General features: G+C 43.4%; 1 protein-coding gene across 1 annotated transcript in view; it reads left to right on the forward strand.

Annotated features, from left to right (window-relative positions):
* Window positions 1–14,706, forward strand: part of LOC126092869 (testis-specific serine/threonine-protein kinase 3-like) — a 184,964-nt gene extending 170,258 nt beyond the window's left edge. The window contains exon 7 of the mRNA XM_049908600.1: window positions 14,683–14,706. Within this exon, the coding sequence (XP_049764557.1) occupies window positions 14,683–14,706 (24 nt within the window). The remainder of the gene's footprint in view (window positions 1–14,682) is intronic.
* Window positions 14,707–16,213: the final 1,507 nt, after the last annotated feature.

Below are 16,213 nucleotides of genomic sequence, written 5' to 3' on the forward strand. Positions count from 1 at the left end.
GTTACCACATGGAGCGCTAGCATCGCTGCATTCTGTCGTCTGTAGTGTTTTTATAAACATTGCCGGTAAATACAATTGGTGTTTGCCGACAACTACAAAGTTAAGAGAGACGTATGAAGCTGATGAGGTGCTTTACAACGTGAGGCATGCTGAATACAAAAATAGATTACGAAGATTGGAGACCTGAAATAACCTAAACAAACCTAACCCTCTGTAGTAAGGAATCAGTGTGTTACAGTGAGCCTGCCTTCTGCAGATGTAGCAGTTCTTAAGTGAATATTGTGCTTTGTGATATGAGGATACACTTCATTGAGCACTTACAGAAATGTATTCTCATCCATTCTTAAGTAATTGATGTACGACTTGATGTCCTCCACTATAAGCTTACGTAACAAGTTTTGTTGAATGCTTTTGTCGTCTCGTCGTAAAACCCACGGCTTCACCCAGGTATGTTTCCTTTTTTCCCCCCGCTTCTCTTCCGCAGTTGTGGTACATGCAACTGCTGCGGTTAATAACAAGTTGCTGTTGTCAGCCATCTTGAACTTGACGAAAAATATGACAGTGTAATACCCTTTCTAGCGCTACGTCAAAGATCTTTGTCAAATATATTTGACGGAATATTTTATCACATCTTTGATCAAATCTTTGACAAAGAAATTTTATAGTGTAATACCGGCCATACCTAGTGAGATTGGTCTCAATATTATTACAAGTTAAAATCGGGTCATTCTTTTTGACACACCCTGTATACAAAAAAAGAGTAAATTAGTTACAAACTACGACGTGCGCATACTTCATTCACCAGGTAAACGTCACTACAGATATTCGGATTCAGGTTATGACATGTTCGATATGCCCGCCATCATTGGCGATGATGTGGCGCAGACGAATGGCGAAATTCTGCATGACCCGCTGAAGTGTTGGTACATCGAAGACCTCCCGAATGGCTGGTTTCAGCTCAGCAATGATTTAGGGGTTACTGCTGTACATCTCCCCTTTAACATAGCCCCACAAAAAGGAGTCGCATGTTTTCACATCCGGAGAATATGGTGGCCAATGGAGGCCTATGCCAGTGGCATCTGGGTACCCCAGAGCCGGAATGCGGTCCCCAAAGTTCTCCTCCAGGACATCAAACACCCTACTGCTTCGATGCGGTCGATCTGCGTCTTGCATGAACCACATCTTGTCGAAATTAGGATGACTTTGGATAATGGGGATGAAATCACCTTCCAAAACCTTCACGTAGCTTTCGGTCGTCACCGCGCCTTCAAGGAATATTACACATATTATTCCGTGACTGGACATTGCACACCACACAGTAACCTGTTGTGCGTGAAGAGACTTCTCGATCGAGAAATGAGGATTCTCAGTCCCCCAAATGCGCCAGGTTTCCTCATTAACAACCCATCCAAATGAAACCATACTAATTCCCATCATGCCCCGCGGCCGACCATGTAGTTTGAATGTCCTAACGTAAACCGTTCAGATATTATGACGATTTTATTTCTTATAGTTGAATAATTGTCACCCTGGCGCTTCTAATACTCGCATGACTACATCGTGAAACATAAGAGCTCTTTACTTTCATTCCTCTTCCTCTCACCCGGCAACCTAGAGATGCGGGTTGATTAACAGAAGCAGAAACAGTCGCTCCCCATCCTAAATAATTTCAGGAAAAAGCAACTTTAGAGAAATTCGGAAACAAGTTCGTCTTCGCATTCTTTCGTGACAATGTTGTTGTTATGGTCTTCAGTCCTGAGACTGGTTTGATGCAGCTCTCCATGCTACTCTATCCTGTGCAAGCTTCTTCATCTCCCAGTACCTACTGCAACCTACATCCTTCTGAATCTGCTTAGTGTATTCATCTCTTGGTCTCCCCCTACGATTTTTACCCTCCACGCTGCCCTCCAATACTAAATTGGTGATCCCTTGATGCCTCAGAACATGTCCTACCAACCGATCCCTTCTTCTGGTCAAGTTGTGCCACAAACTTCTCTTCTCCCCAATCCTATTCAATACTTCCTCATTAGTTATGTGGTCCACCCATCTTATCTTCAGCATTCTTCTGTAGCACCACATTTCGAAAGCTTCTATTCTCTTCTTGTCCAAACTATTTACCGTCCATGTTTCACTTCCATACATGGCTACACTCCATACAAATACTTTCAGAAATGACTTCCTGACACTTAAATCTATACTCGATGTTAACAAATTTCTCTTCTTCAGAAACGCTTTCCTTGCCATTGCCAGTCTACATTTTATATCCTCTTTACTTCGACCATCATCAGTTATTTTGCTCCCCAAATAGCAAAACTCCTTTACTACTTTAAGTGTCTTATTTCCTAATCTAATACCCTCAACAGCACCCGACTTAATTCGACTACATTTCATTATCCTCGTTTTGCTTTTGTTGATGTTCATCTTATATCCTCCCTTCAAGTCACCATCCATTCCGTTCAACTGCTCTTCCAAGTCCTTTGCTGTCTCTGACAGAATTACAATGTCATCGGCGAACCTCAAAGTTTTTATTTCTTCTCCATGGATTTTAATACCTACTCCGAATTTTTCTTTTGTTTCCTTTACTGCTTGCTCAATATAGATATTGAATAACATCGGGGAGAGGCTACAACCCTGTCTTACTCCCTTCCCAATCACTACTTCCCTTTCATGTCCCTCGACTCTTATAACTGCCATCTGGTTTCTGTACAAATTGTAAATAGCCTTTCTCTCCCTGTATTTTACCCCTGCCACCTTTAGAATTTGAAAGAGAGTATTCCAATCAACATTGTCAAAAGCTTTCTCTAAGTCTACAAATGCTAGAAACGTAGGTTTGTCTTTCCTTAATCTTTCTTCTAAAATAAGTCGTAAGGTCAGTATTGCCTCACGTGTTACAGTATTTCTACGGAATCCAAACTGATCTTCCCCGAAGTCGGCTTCTATCAGTTTTTCCATTCGTCTGTAAAGAATTCGTGTTAGTATTTTGCAGCTGTGGCTTATTAAACTGATTGTTCGGTAATTTTCACATCTGTCAACACCTGCTTTCTTTAGGATTGGAATTATTATATTCTTCTTGAAGTCTGAGGGTATTTCGACTGTTTCATACATCTTGCTCACCAGATGGTAGAGTTTTGTCAGGACTGGCTCTCCCAAGGCCGTCAGTAGTTCCAATGGAATGTTGTCTACTCCGGGGGCCTTGTTTCGACTCAGGTCTTTCAGTGCTCTGTCAAACTCTTCACGCAGTATCGTATCTCCCATTTCATCTTCATCTACATCCCCTTCCATTTCCATAATACTGTCCTCAAGTACATCGCCCTTGTATAGACCCTCTATATACTCCTTCCACCTTTCTGCTTTCCCTTGTTTGCTTAGAACTGGGTTTCCATCTGAACTCTTGATGTTCATACAAGTGGTTCTCTTATCTCCAAAGGTCTCTTTAATTTACCTGTAGGCAGTATCTATCTTACCCCTAGTGAGATAAGCCTCTACATCCTTACATTTGTCCTCTAGCCATCCCTGCTTAGCCATTTTGCACTTCCTGTCGATCTCATTTTTGAGACGTTTGTATTCCTTCTTGCCTGCTTCATTTACTGCATTTTTATATTTTCTCCTTTCATCAATTAAATTCAATATTTCTTCTGTTACCCAAGGATTTTTATTAGCCCTCGTCTTTTTACCTACTTGTTCCTCTGCTGCCTTCACTACTTCATCCCTGAAAGCTACCCATTCTTCTTCTACTGTATTTCTTTCCCCCGTTCCCGTAAATTGTTCCCTTATGCTCTCCCTGAAACTCTGTACAACCTCTGTTTCTTTCAGTTTATCTAGGTCCCATCTCCTTGAATTGCCACCTTCGTGACAATATGCTGAAATAGAACGTTCTTAGTTCTCAACATGTATTATTTCGAATAAAATTCTCGAGCCTTGACAGCTTCGACGAACAGCCTCCTCTCACCCGGCAACCTAGAGATGCGGGTTGATTATCAGAAGCAGAAACCGTCGCTCCCCATCCTAAATAATTTCAGGAAAAAGCAAGCTTTTCGGAAACAAGTTCGTCTTCGCATTGTTTCGTGACAATATGCCGAAATAAAACGTTCTTAGTTCTCAACATGTATTATTTCGAGCAAAATACTCGAGCCTTGACAGCTTCGACGAACAGCCATTGAAGAGGACTGTGACGCAATAAGAGGACGTTAGCTGCAAAAATCACTGCGGGAGTGAACGTCCCAGTCACGAACCCTGTCGGCTCCAAAACATAAGAAACAGAGCTTCATGGGCAGCGAATTGCAGGGAGAGCTTGAATTCCAAAACCACTCATCAGGAATGCAAAAAACAGTAACAGGAAAACATGCTGCTGAAGCCGTAAAACGTGGACTATGGAGTAATGGAAGGAACTTATTCAGTCGGAAAAGTCTTGTTTCATACTTTTTCGCCTCACGGGGTAGCATCGTGGTCTAGGGCGCCTTGCCACAGTTCGCGCGACTCCACCCGTTGGAGGTTCGAGTCCTCCCTCTTGCATGGGTGTGTGTGCTGTCCTTAGCGAAAGTTGTTTAAATTAGCTTAGGTAGTGTCTAAGCCTACGAACCGGTGGCCTCAGCAGTTTGGTCCCATAGGAACTCACCACAGATTTCCAATTTTCCAGTTTGACACTTTTTCCGTCTCTGCCCGAGTGTCGTCCCAACACTGAAATATGGCGGGGATTCAGTGCTGATTTGGGCAACCACACCGTAGTATTCGATAGCCCCCATGATTACTCTGCCCCCACGAACAGTCATTTCATCACTCGAACAGTCCACGGGTATACTGCGTGTTCATAGTGTCCAACGGGCACAATATTTCGGCGATCAGACATGTCGCCATCGTCAGGTGCGCTGACGAACTGAGCTCCTGAGGGCGGGCTGCCGATTTAAATCCCCCCCCCCCCCGCGGACCGCTCTCTTCACCGCCGGCGGTCGCGAAGACGTGGGCGTCGGAATCTGTCGTAGCGTCGATGTGCTTGCTACGTCCGCCCTGGTCGCCAGTTCATACTTCTTGCTGAGAGTCTTCTTAATTACATTCAATGCCGGGTCCCAAGCCTTGCTGAGATTGTAGCGGGCGCGGACGGCAAAGAGAGCGGCCCACGGGGTGAGGGGATTTAAATCGACCGCCCACCCTCAGGAACCCAGTTCGTCAGCGCACCTGACGTTGGCGACATGTCTGATCGCCGAAATATTGTGCCCGTTGGACACTATGAATCGGCAGTATCCCAGTGGAGTGTTCGAGCAACAAATACGCCGTGAGAAACTGAAGTATCACAGTCATTTTCATCAGTTACATACCAGCAAGGTTCCCAGATATGTCACTGACAGAATGTGCGTGGGACCATCTTGGACGGCAGTATCCAGGACAACTAGGATCAGTTAAACCAGATGTTACTACCAAAGATTATGTGACTACTTTTCTTTATAAGATCCATTCCATGGTACAATGTTTGTTCCCCAATGGTGACGCTACTATACAAGACGACAGGGCCCCCGTTAACAAAGCTTGCATCGTCGACGACTGATTTTGTGAATAGGAGGCTGAATGGTCGCATCTTCGCTGGCCACCACAGATTCCTGATTTCACTTTGGCGAGAAGTGTGCCTGATCGCTATCCATTTCCATCTTTTTTACCTGAACTTCCACTTTTTTGCAGAAAGACTGGTACAATATTCCGCTGAAAACCATTCTGAGACAAATGGAAGCTGCGATTTTCCTACACCGTCTTAGGCACGGGAATGTACCGTGTTTTTCGTGTTTCTGTATTTTTTTCCACACACTGATGCCCGTTCTTCAGGTAACATTCAGCCACTGTCGACTTCTCCATCTCCCTTTGCTTGATCTGTCGCGTATGCTCAGTAAAACGTTTAACGTTAGTGTCTATCCTGCTGCATTCACAGATGTCTTTAAACACGCGGCACTCGAAGGCCTACGTCGAGGATTTCGGTCCTCCTCTCGGATATTCTAGACGTTGTTACCTCGTGCGTAAAGGACATTTTAACAAAAATGTTAACCTCAAATACGTCCGGAGGTGTTCAAGATATAGTAAACAACATTATATGTCACCCCGCATTATTGAAAAGGAACTGAGTATTTCTGCTGCTAGAATCGTAGTCCTAAATGAGATGAATTCAGCAGCGTTTCACTCTTCAAAATCCGCTCACAGCAATAGTTTTTGTAACTCCTATACTAATAATCAGATTTTCAACAGTGCAGCGCCGATAAATGCGTCTCTTTTAGAACTATGCTACCGGCAACAGAAAATTCTGTAGTTCTGTTTGAAAAAGCGAAGTTGATAGCGGTATTTCTGTAATTAATATAGCTGTGAAAAGAGACGATACATTTCATGTGGGTAAAAACAGAATTACGGTATCTTAAACGGTATTGAAAGTATCTGAGGTGAACAGCTTAGCTGAATCACCCCGTTTAAGCAGCATGAAGTTTCAACCTCGGTCGGCAGTTGCTCTACATTTCATAACGATGGTGGGAGCAGACGTCGAAAACTCGAGAATTTTATTCGAAATGGCACAACTTGAAAACAGGAGATGTGAATTAAATATTAAATGCTTTAAAGGAATTGTGAAGGACACGAGTAACTGAAATGAAGTTTATACTACAAGCTAAATACATGACAACAAACAAGCTTGGGATTAAAGAGCTATACAAAACCTCTGATCGGTCAGTTCAGTTTGGTGTGAAGCCTCCCAAGTTCTGCAGTCCGATCTTCTAATCTGTAAGAATACATGCATGAGTAGCATAACTGGAGGTTAATGGAGAGGGAACGCTACTTTCGCCAAAGCGATCTTACACTGCCTGATAACACAAAACGCGAAGCACGCAGAAGACATGGTCGTCTGTACGCGCACACAACATCGGCGGATGTGTAAACGACTAGAATTGCAATACTCTGCGACAGGAAGAATGGCCACCAGAGTACAGCAATGTTGCTCGAGCGTAGTGTTGCTACTGGGCCTGGGCATAAAGAGCCTCTGATGTTGAGTGATAACTGTGAAGGACATGGAGGAGCCGTATACTCGTGTGACACAGCCTTATCAGCACCTGACGGAGTTTAAAAGTGGCTTCGCTGTGGTGTCGAGCATTCGAATGTTACAGTGACCCAGTGTTGGTCTGCATGCAAACACAAAGGCAGGTAGATTCGTCATGAAGTTTCCGATCGACCACATCTCACCGCCACAAGGCAGGATCGCTTCACTGTGCACCAAGCACATCGTGACCCTTTTACATCTACGCCTGCCATCCAAAAGCAAGTAGTGGACTTTCTGCAACATTCTGTATCTCCCAGTGTGATTGGACGGAGGTTATCTACGACTGGACTAGTATATTACCGTTCCATGCGTAGGCTGCAGGTAATGGTGAAACACAAACGGTTGAATTTGGAGTGTTGCCTTGACTGCGAAGCATGGAGTGCTGATGAATGGTGTCGCCGTATGTTCGGAGATGAATCGCAGTGCTACACTGCCCTGGATGATCATCGTCGGCGACTATGACGACGACCTTTGGTAAGGTCCATTCTGCCAATATTTTGAAGATGCACAGTGGCTCTTGACGTCATGTTGTGCGGGGCTACCTGATATGGCTTCAGGTTATAGCTGGTAGAGCTTGAGGGAACCGTGACAGCACAATGGTATGTCACTGACGTCCATTGTCCTCATGTGTTACCACTCGTGGACAGTATCGTGGTGGCATTTCGCATTTTTCAACATTCCACTCATGGTATGTGCCCCCACGAATCGTCATTTCATCAGTTATATACCATCAAGGTTCCCAGATATGTCACCTACAGAATGTGCTTGCGACCATCTCGGACGACAGGACATCTAGGATCAGTTAAACCAGATAGGAGCCAGCTTGCCTCAAGAGAGGATACAACGGCTTTGTGAGGTCCATCCCAACAGGATCAGTGCATGCATGCATGTAGGCCAGAGATGATCTGACGTCATTTTAATAAGTGGGTTCATACTGCCAAGTTCTTTGTAAATTTTACTCGATTTTAAAATCACTGAAATAACATGACAGACTCCTTCAACCTGTGAAGTTCCATTTCGTTTCCCCCTGCTAGGTGCTTCATTTCTTTTCCCAAGCAGTTTAATGATGCTGCGTGGCACGTTAATAGGATATAATCGTATCTATTTTGGGAAGTATTCACTACGACCTCCACACACACTGCGTTAGAGACTACCAGAAACTTTCCCTTAAAAAGCAGTGAGACCATCCAAATTGCACGTTTAGGCATCGGCAAAAAATAATAAACATGCCAACCAGCACCCATATCAGGGTCAGAACTGTCCAGATACACTCACTTATATATATATACTAGGTGAAACGAACTTGAATACAATATTATATAAAGGGAAGAGGGACTAAATGAAGATGAGACAGAAGATGTGATACTGCGAGAAGAATTTGATAGGTCACTGAAAGACCTAACTTGGAACAAGGCCACTGGAGTCAACGACATTTGCTCAGACTTATGAGAATTTTGGAAGAGCCAGCAAGGACAGAATTATTTCATCTGGTTGGCTAGGTATATGAGATAGGCAAAGTACCTTCAGAAATCAGGAAGAATCTAAAATAATTACAGATCCAAAAAAAGGCCGGTGCCGATATGTGCGAAAATTACCAAACAATCAGTTTCATCAGTCATCGTTGCAAAACACCGATACGAATTACTTACAGAAGAATGGAAAAACTGGTACAGGTTGACCTCAGTGAAGATCAGTTTGTTTTCAGGAGAAATTCAGGGACACGTGAGGTATAACTGAGAATATGACTTATCTTAGAAGAGTCGGGCCTCGTATATATATATACATATGTTAGACGTAGTCACAATCAATCTACAGAAGTCCATTACAAACAGTATTGTAAGGTGCTTAAAAATATTATTAGGAAGACAAAGGGTATGTGGTATGTAAATAGAATAGCTAATTCGCAGGATACAATTAAAACCATATGGTCAGTTGTGAAGGAAGCATCTGGTCAGCAGCACAAGGTCGACAATGTAAAGTGTGTTCGTAGTAAAAATATTTCTTTTATTGATAAATCAGATACGTGTAGAGTATTTAACAATCATTTTCTCAGCATTGCTGATGAATCAAATAAAAATTTAGTTTCTACAGGACATCATATAACTTTCTTGGCAAATGCCTGAAATACACCTCTGTGATACAGGCAAGGAGGAGTGAGTCAATAATTAAATCACTGAAGACTAAGGACGCTCATGCGTATGATGGAGTCCCTAGCAGAAAATTGAAGTACTGTGCTGCACACGTTAGCTCTGTATTTAGCCATATTTGTAATTTTTCCTTTAGGAATGGTCAGTTTCCTGAACGATTTAAGTCCTACGTAGTAAAGCTGCTTTATAAAAAGGGAGAAAGGAATAATGTAGACAATTTTAGACCTATTTCTATACCATCAGTGTTTGCTGTAGTTATTGAAAAGGCTGTGTATGTAAGGATATTTGCTCACTTTATATCACAAGATTTGCTATCAAATGTACATTTCGGCTTTAGAACTGAAAATGCTATATTCTCCTTAATAAAAATAAAAGGGGAAGAAAGGATTGTAGAGAGAAGTCAGAACTTGATTACAGTATGCAAGTTCAGATGGATGCAGACTGCAGTAGTTATGTAGAGAAAAACAGACTGAGATGACAAAAGTCATGGGATAGCGATATGCAAATATACAGATGGCGGTAGTATCGCTTACACTGGGTATAAAAGGGCAGCGCATTGTCGGAGCTATCATTTGTACTCAGGTGATACATGTGAAAAGATTTCCGATATGATTATGACCGCACGACGGGAATTAACAGATTTTGAACGGGGACTGGTAGATGGAGCTAGAGACAGGGGACATTCCATTTTGGAAATCGTTAGGGAATTCAATACTCCTTGATCCACAGTGTCAAGACTGTGCCGAGAATACCAAATTTCAGTCATTGTCTCTCACCATGGACAGCACAGTGGCCGATTCCTTCACTTAACGACCAAGAGCTGTGCGTTTGCGTCGAATTGTCAGTGTTAGCAGGCAAGCAACACTGCGAGAAATTAGCACAGAAATCAGTGGGGGAAGTACGACAAACGTATCCATTAGGGCGGTGCGGAGAAATTTAGCATTAATGGGTTATGGCAGCAGTCGACTGATGCGAGTACCTTAGCTAAGAACACGACATCGCCTGCAGTGCCTCTTCTGGACTCGTGACCATTTCGGTTGGACCCTAGACATCTGGAAAACCTTGGCCTGGTCAGATGAGTCCCGACTTCAATGGATAAGAGCTGATGGTAGGGTTCGAGTGTGGCACAGACCACACGAAGCCATGGACCAAGTTGTCGACAAGGCACTGTGCAAGGCGATGGTGGCTCCATAAAGGCGTGGGTTGCGTTTACGTGGAACGGACTGAGTCCTCTGGATGTTCGGCTACTAGGAGACCGTTTGCAGCCATTCAGGGACTTCAAGTTCCCAAATAAAGACGAAATTTTTGTCGATGACAATGCTTCATGTCACAGGGGTCACAACTGGTCGCAAATGGTTTGAAGAACATTCTGGACAAATCGCGCGAATGATCTGGCCACCAAAATCGCCCAACGTGAATCCCATCGATCGTTTATGGGACATAACCGAGAGGTCAGTTCGTTCAAATGGTTCAAATGGCTCTGAGCGCTATGGGACTTAACATCTGTGGTCATCAGTCACCTAGATTTAGAACTACTTAAACCTAACTATCCTAAGGAGATCACACACATCCATGCCCGAGGCAGGATTCGAAACTGCGACCATAGCAGCAGCGCGGTTCCGGACTGAAGCGCCTAGAACAGCTCGGCCACACGGGCCGGCAGGTCAGTTCGTGTGCAAAATCCTACACTGGCAACACTTTCGTGGTTATGGACTGCTATAGAGCCAAAGTGACTCAATATTCTTCAGGGGATCTCCAATGACTTGTTGAGTCCATGCCACGTGAAATTACTGCTCTACGCTGAGCAATAAGAAGATCAGTCATCATATTAGGAGGTGTCCCATGACTTTTGACACCTCAGTGTACGTATACTGCAAAAGTTATGCAGAGATCAGTAGTCTTGCACTAATTAAGCTAATAGGTCTACTATCGTGGAGATCTAGACGATCTTTTGGAGTAAAAACCACAAGAACAATAATATTCCGTGAATGTAGTGCCTGGTAGCAGTTTTGAGGTTCCTCTCTCAGGCGTATTTACTTGTGGCGACAGAAACTCAGCCTGCCGGAGTGGCCGTGCGGTTCTAGGCGCTACAGTCTGGAACCGAGAGACCGCTACGGTCGCAGGTTCGAATCCTGCCTCGGGCATGGATGTGTGTGATGTCCTTAGGTTAGTTAGGTTTAATTAGTTCTAAGTTCTAGGCGACTGCTGACCTCAGAAGTTAAGTCGCATAGTGATCAGAGCCATTTGAACCATTTGACAGAAACTCGTCTTCAATGGACTGGGCGACGTTGCGATGCAGTGCTGTTGCTTCGGTGCCCTTAGGACGAGATCCCGGTGGCAGGCGTCTGCAGGGAGGCAGCGGCGGCCGTCGCCACGACGGCGGTTGAGGCAGCGGCGGCGGCTGCAGCGGCAGCGACCGGGGAGGAGTCGGCGCCTGTGGCCCAGGGGGCGCCGGCTGAAGTCGTGGGGGCGGCTGGGGCGGCGGCGCCCCCCACCAAAGTGCCGGAGCAGGAGCTCGCCCCCTCCACCGAGTGACGGCGGAAAGACCTCCTGTCGCTGCCGAACGGCTGGCAACCTCAGTTTGTATCTCACTACGTACTTATGGAGCTGCGTAATAAAAATTTTAGGACAACGTAAAGCGTTGTATTCTTTTGGGAGCTGGCAGCACTGAACCCAAGGGTTTCTACTAGCCCTCGTCTTTGTACCTATTTGATCCTCTGCTGGCTTCACTAATTCATCCCTCAAAGCTACCCATTCTTCTTCTACTGTATTTCTTTCCCCCATTCTTGTCAGACGTTCCTTAATGCTCTCCCTGAAACTCTGTACAACCTCTGGTTTAGTCAGTTTATCCAGGTCCCATCTCCTTAAATTCCGACCTTTTTGCAGCTTCTTCAGTTTTAATCTGCACTTCATAACTAATAGATTGTGGTCAGAGTCCACATCTGCCCCTGGAAATGTCTTACACTTTAAAATCTGGTTCCTAAATCTCTGTCTTACCATTATACAATCTATCTGATATCTTTTAGTAACTCCAGGGTTCTTCCATGTATACAACCTTCTTTTATGTTTCAGTTCTACTAATAAATAAAAATAAACTGATAATTGACAGTTTTTGTCAAATTCAGACCGTCCGCTCTTAAGTAAAGTTTGTTAAGTAAAGAAGTTGAATTTGGGGCTATTCCACGAAGCCTCTTCTCCAATGCACCACTGCAGCTGTTACTTTCTGCATCAACAGATTGAAGTAGTGCAGTCGCTTGCAAAATGGACGACATCGATGTTCGTATTAGTGTTCTGAGATGCAGCCCGTGAATACAGAAGGTAAAACTCCCAATCCCCTTCGTGAAAGATTGAGAAATGTGTACGGTGAGGCAGTAGTGGATATCGGCCTATTAGACGATATCGGTTTGTCGCTGTAACGAAGCTGAAGAGCAAACACTGTTGGCTGACGAAACACGGAGCGGCCGGCCGGTAATTGCAGTGACTCCACACAACATTCAGCTGTCGATGACGGTATTCTTGATGGCCACTGGATGATTGCATATGATTTGTGTCGCAGTGTGTTGACGACTGTTCAACAGCCGGGGCACTCAAAGGCATGTGAAACTTGGGTACCAAGATTGCTAATGAATGAAGAGACAAAGAAAACAATTCCCTCAAAACTGTTGCAGCGCTTCCGTTTGGGGCGAGGTGTTTCAGGAGTTTCTGTAGGAAATTGTGATCGGAGACGAAGCATGGGCTCATTTTTTTGACCCAGAAACAAAGGGACAGTCAGTGGCATGGCGTTAAAGGAAGTCACTGAAGAAGGAAAAGTTCAGAACTGTTGCGATAGGAGGGAAAGTTATGCCTACAGAATTCTGGGATGCAGAGGGTATGATTATGGTTAATTTTTTGGAGCGGGGATGAACAATAAATACTGTCCAATACGTCAGAGCCCTCAAGCAGCTTAAAGGAAGTCTTCAGTGGGTTCGCCCAACAAATGTTATAGAGGATGTTTTTCTTTTGCATGATAATGCAAGACCATGCACCAGTCATCATACCAGTAAAGAGATTGTAAAATTGGATGGGAAATCTTGCTTCATCCACCATACAGCCTTGACCTGATGCCCTCAGACTTCCATCTCTACGGGACTCTAATAGAATCTCGTGGTGGGATTCACCTTGAATATGAGGAGACCTTGAAGATGTCCGTGCGTCAATGGCTTCGGCAGCAGGACCGTACATTTTACCGCACTGAAATACATGCTCTTGTTAAAAGAAGGCCAAAAAACGTGGAAATGGATTGAGATTATATAGAAAAGCCATAAACTAGTCACCAGTGTTGTAGTTTTAATCTATGCAGCTGCATTTGAAATTCTTGACGAATAAAAAAATTGCAGGCATTACTTTTTACTGTTCCTCGTAATTTCGGGCAGGAAAACAGTTGACGTCCTCACTGCTGTGGCTGCGTCTGTGCGTAGATGCTTAGCAGTCCTGAACGTCATGCCATTCTCTGACATTTGGTAAAATTTCTCGCAACTAATTTTGAATTGATTGATTGGGGGAAGAGACCAAACAGCGAGGTCATCGGTCTCATCGTATTAGGGAAGGACGGGGAAGGAAGTCGGCCGTACCCTTTCAAAGGAACCATCCCGACATTTGCCTGGATAGATTTAGGAAAATCACGCAAAACCTAAATCAGGATGGCCGGACGCGGGATTGAAACGTCGTCCTCCCGAATGCGAGTCCAGTGTGCTAACCACTGGGCCACCTCGCTCGGTTCGCAACTAATTTGTTCCATTCTGTTAGTAGGGGAAGGACGAAGATATGTTGTATAAACTTTTTCTCTATATCAGACCACAGCCTGAAGCACATTCACATTCATTTCCTAGTCTCTCACCAACTCAAGTACAAAACTTTGTATCCATCATGGGACCTGTGTATTAGTTGCCTGCCAATATCTCCTCTTTGGCATCTGCACTATAAGGACTGAAATACAACGCTACATGGCGTAGCCCACAACATGATCCATGTTTCCCACTAGCAGCTTTTATTATCAGTAATGCTTTCACAATTCCTTTCGCTTACGACGTTGGCCTCGTAATGTAAAATGGGCGTCTGTACGCAGTCCCAGTTCAAAGAGAAATGCCTTCATTTTACTCTTATTCTCACGTTTGAATTAGCCTCCTAACAATATGAATAAGTGAAAAAAATATACCAGCAAAAATAAAGAAATTACATAAATACCATATTTCCAGGGGGAATGATTTAGTTTGAAAGCCAAGAAGTTTGTAATGATACATTGCAGGTTTCGAAATAATTTTGAGATATTTACTCATCGTGTCGTGAGCCAACAGATATACACAACACACTATTTACAACCACCTGGCAGAAAAGAGTGTACTAACTCACGGCTACACCTTATTTTTCTCCTACTGAAAACTCGCATCCCAATGTTTTTGCTGTGAGACATTGCACATTTGGCGTTATTTGTTGCAGATCAGCCTCTGGTACAGGTTCTGACTGATAGCTGAATGCTTTTGTACTCTCACTCGTTGAGATGTCCCAGCAAATTTTTCTGGCTGCCTGTACCTAGATAGAGAAGCTGAAGCGGTGACTGATATCCGAACATAGCGCGGATCGAACATGACACAGCTTTCGGCGTTTCTGACTTGTATATTCTGATGTCATATGGTGCTATGTAAGCAAAGCAATAATGTTCCGAAAGTGATGTAGGTTGTAGATATTTTGTGTCAGTACAACACGAATCGTTGAGAGCCACTACCACTATTTCGCTGTGGCAGAATTGGGCCTTAGTATTCAGCTGCGAAGTGACCAGTGTATTGACAGGCGTTTTGATCTCCAGATGTTATTTTATTTTGTTTTATTTTATTTTAATGGTGTTTAGTCCACATAACTTGCAGATAGCATAATGTTACATAAGCTACACGTCCCATTATTAAAAGATTCTTATGTGAGCACATACAGAACGTATAGCAATCTGATAACAGGTCATAATAACACAACATGGTAACTATAAATAAATAAATTCTTCTAGATTACTGAGGTTTGAAGTTATAGAATAGCCAAAATTCACTAACTGACAGAAGTGAAGTCCTCAAATAGGTATGGAATCAGTATGCACAATTGCTTACAGCATTTTCTACCTCACTTATGCGTTTTTACATTTTTTACTTTAGTGACGTATTCCACCTACCGCTAGTATCAGATCATAAGGTTATAACTAGTGAAATAAAGTTCTGTGTGAGTGTTAGAGTCAGCTAAAATTAAGCATGAACATGCTTTTTTTTTTTTTTTTTTTTTTTTTTTACACTGCGGCTGAACGATATATCACCAATATAACATTGTCTGTCACACAAAATCTGTTTAAACCTATTTAAAGTCTAAAACACAAACATGGCAAAGCATTTAAATCCATGGAGCAACTATCCTTGGACAATTACATAAACATAGAGGTGGCAGAGCATTCAACGGCTACAACAACAGCACAAAAACCCCAGATTCCATGGATTTTTACTCCATGAAGTCTTGTTATATCGAAAGTCAACTACTGTTTTGTTGGTAGATTTAATGTCCTGGGAGAGAACGCCAATTTGAAAGATTACAGTTGGTAGTTTACTTTAATAAGTGAAATGGCCTTGTGGTAGACAGAGTGGAGGTTAAATAAAATAAATAATTTAAAAGGTTAAGCCATAGATGTGTGTAATACATGACCTTAGCTTTAGTGTAAATAAGTCATTCCTTGTAGGGACAATTCGTGCATAGCACTTATCTGAACTGTCTGCATCAGGATAAAACTCCGCAACTGAGTAACTGAAAAATATACACGTATCTGACTACGATAATGCGTTCCTGTTGGTTTATCTAATCCTGGCGGCACTGGAAAATTTTGTGCTGTCTTGAAAGACCGGAACTGAATGCAGTTTTGGGCCATACGTGAAAGGTTTTACTGCTTTTCGTCGCAGCTCACTGAACATACCTTCCTGGAGCTGAAAATTACAGAAAATCT

The sequence above is a fragment of the Schistocerca cancellata genome, chromosome 7 (assembly GCF_023864275.1).
Source record: "Schistocerca cancellata isolate TAMUIC-IGC-003103 chromosome 7, iqSchCanc2.1, whole genome shotgun sequence".
NCBI lineage: Eukaryota > Metazoa > Arthropoda > Insecta > Orthoptera > Acrididae > Schistocerca > Schistocerca cancellata.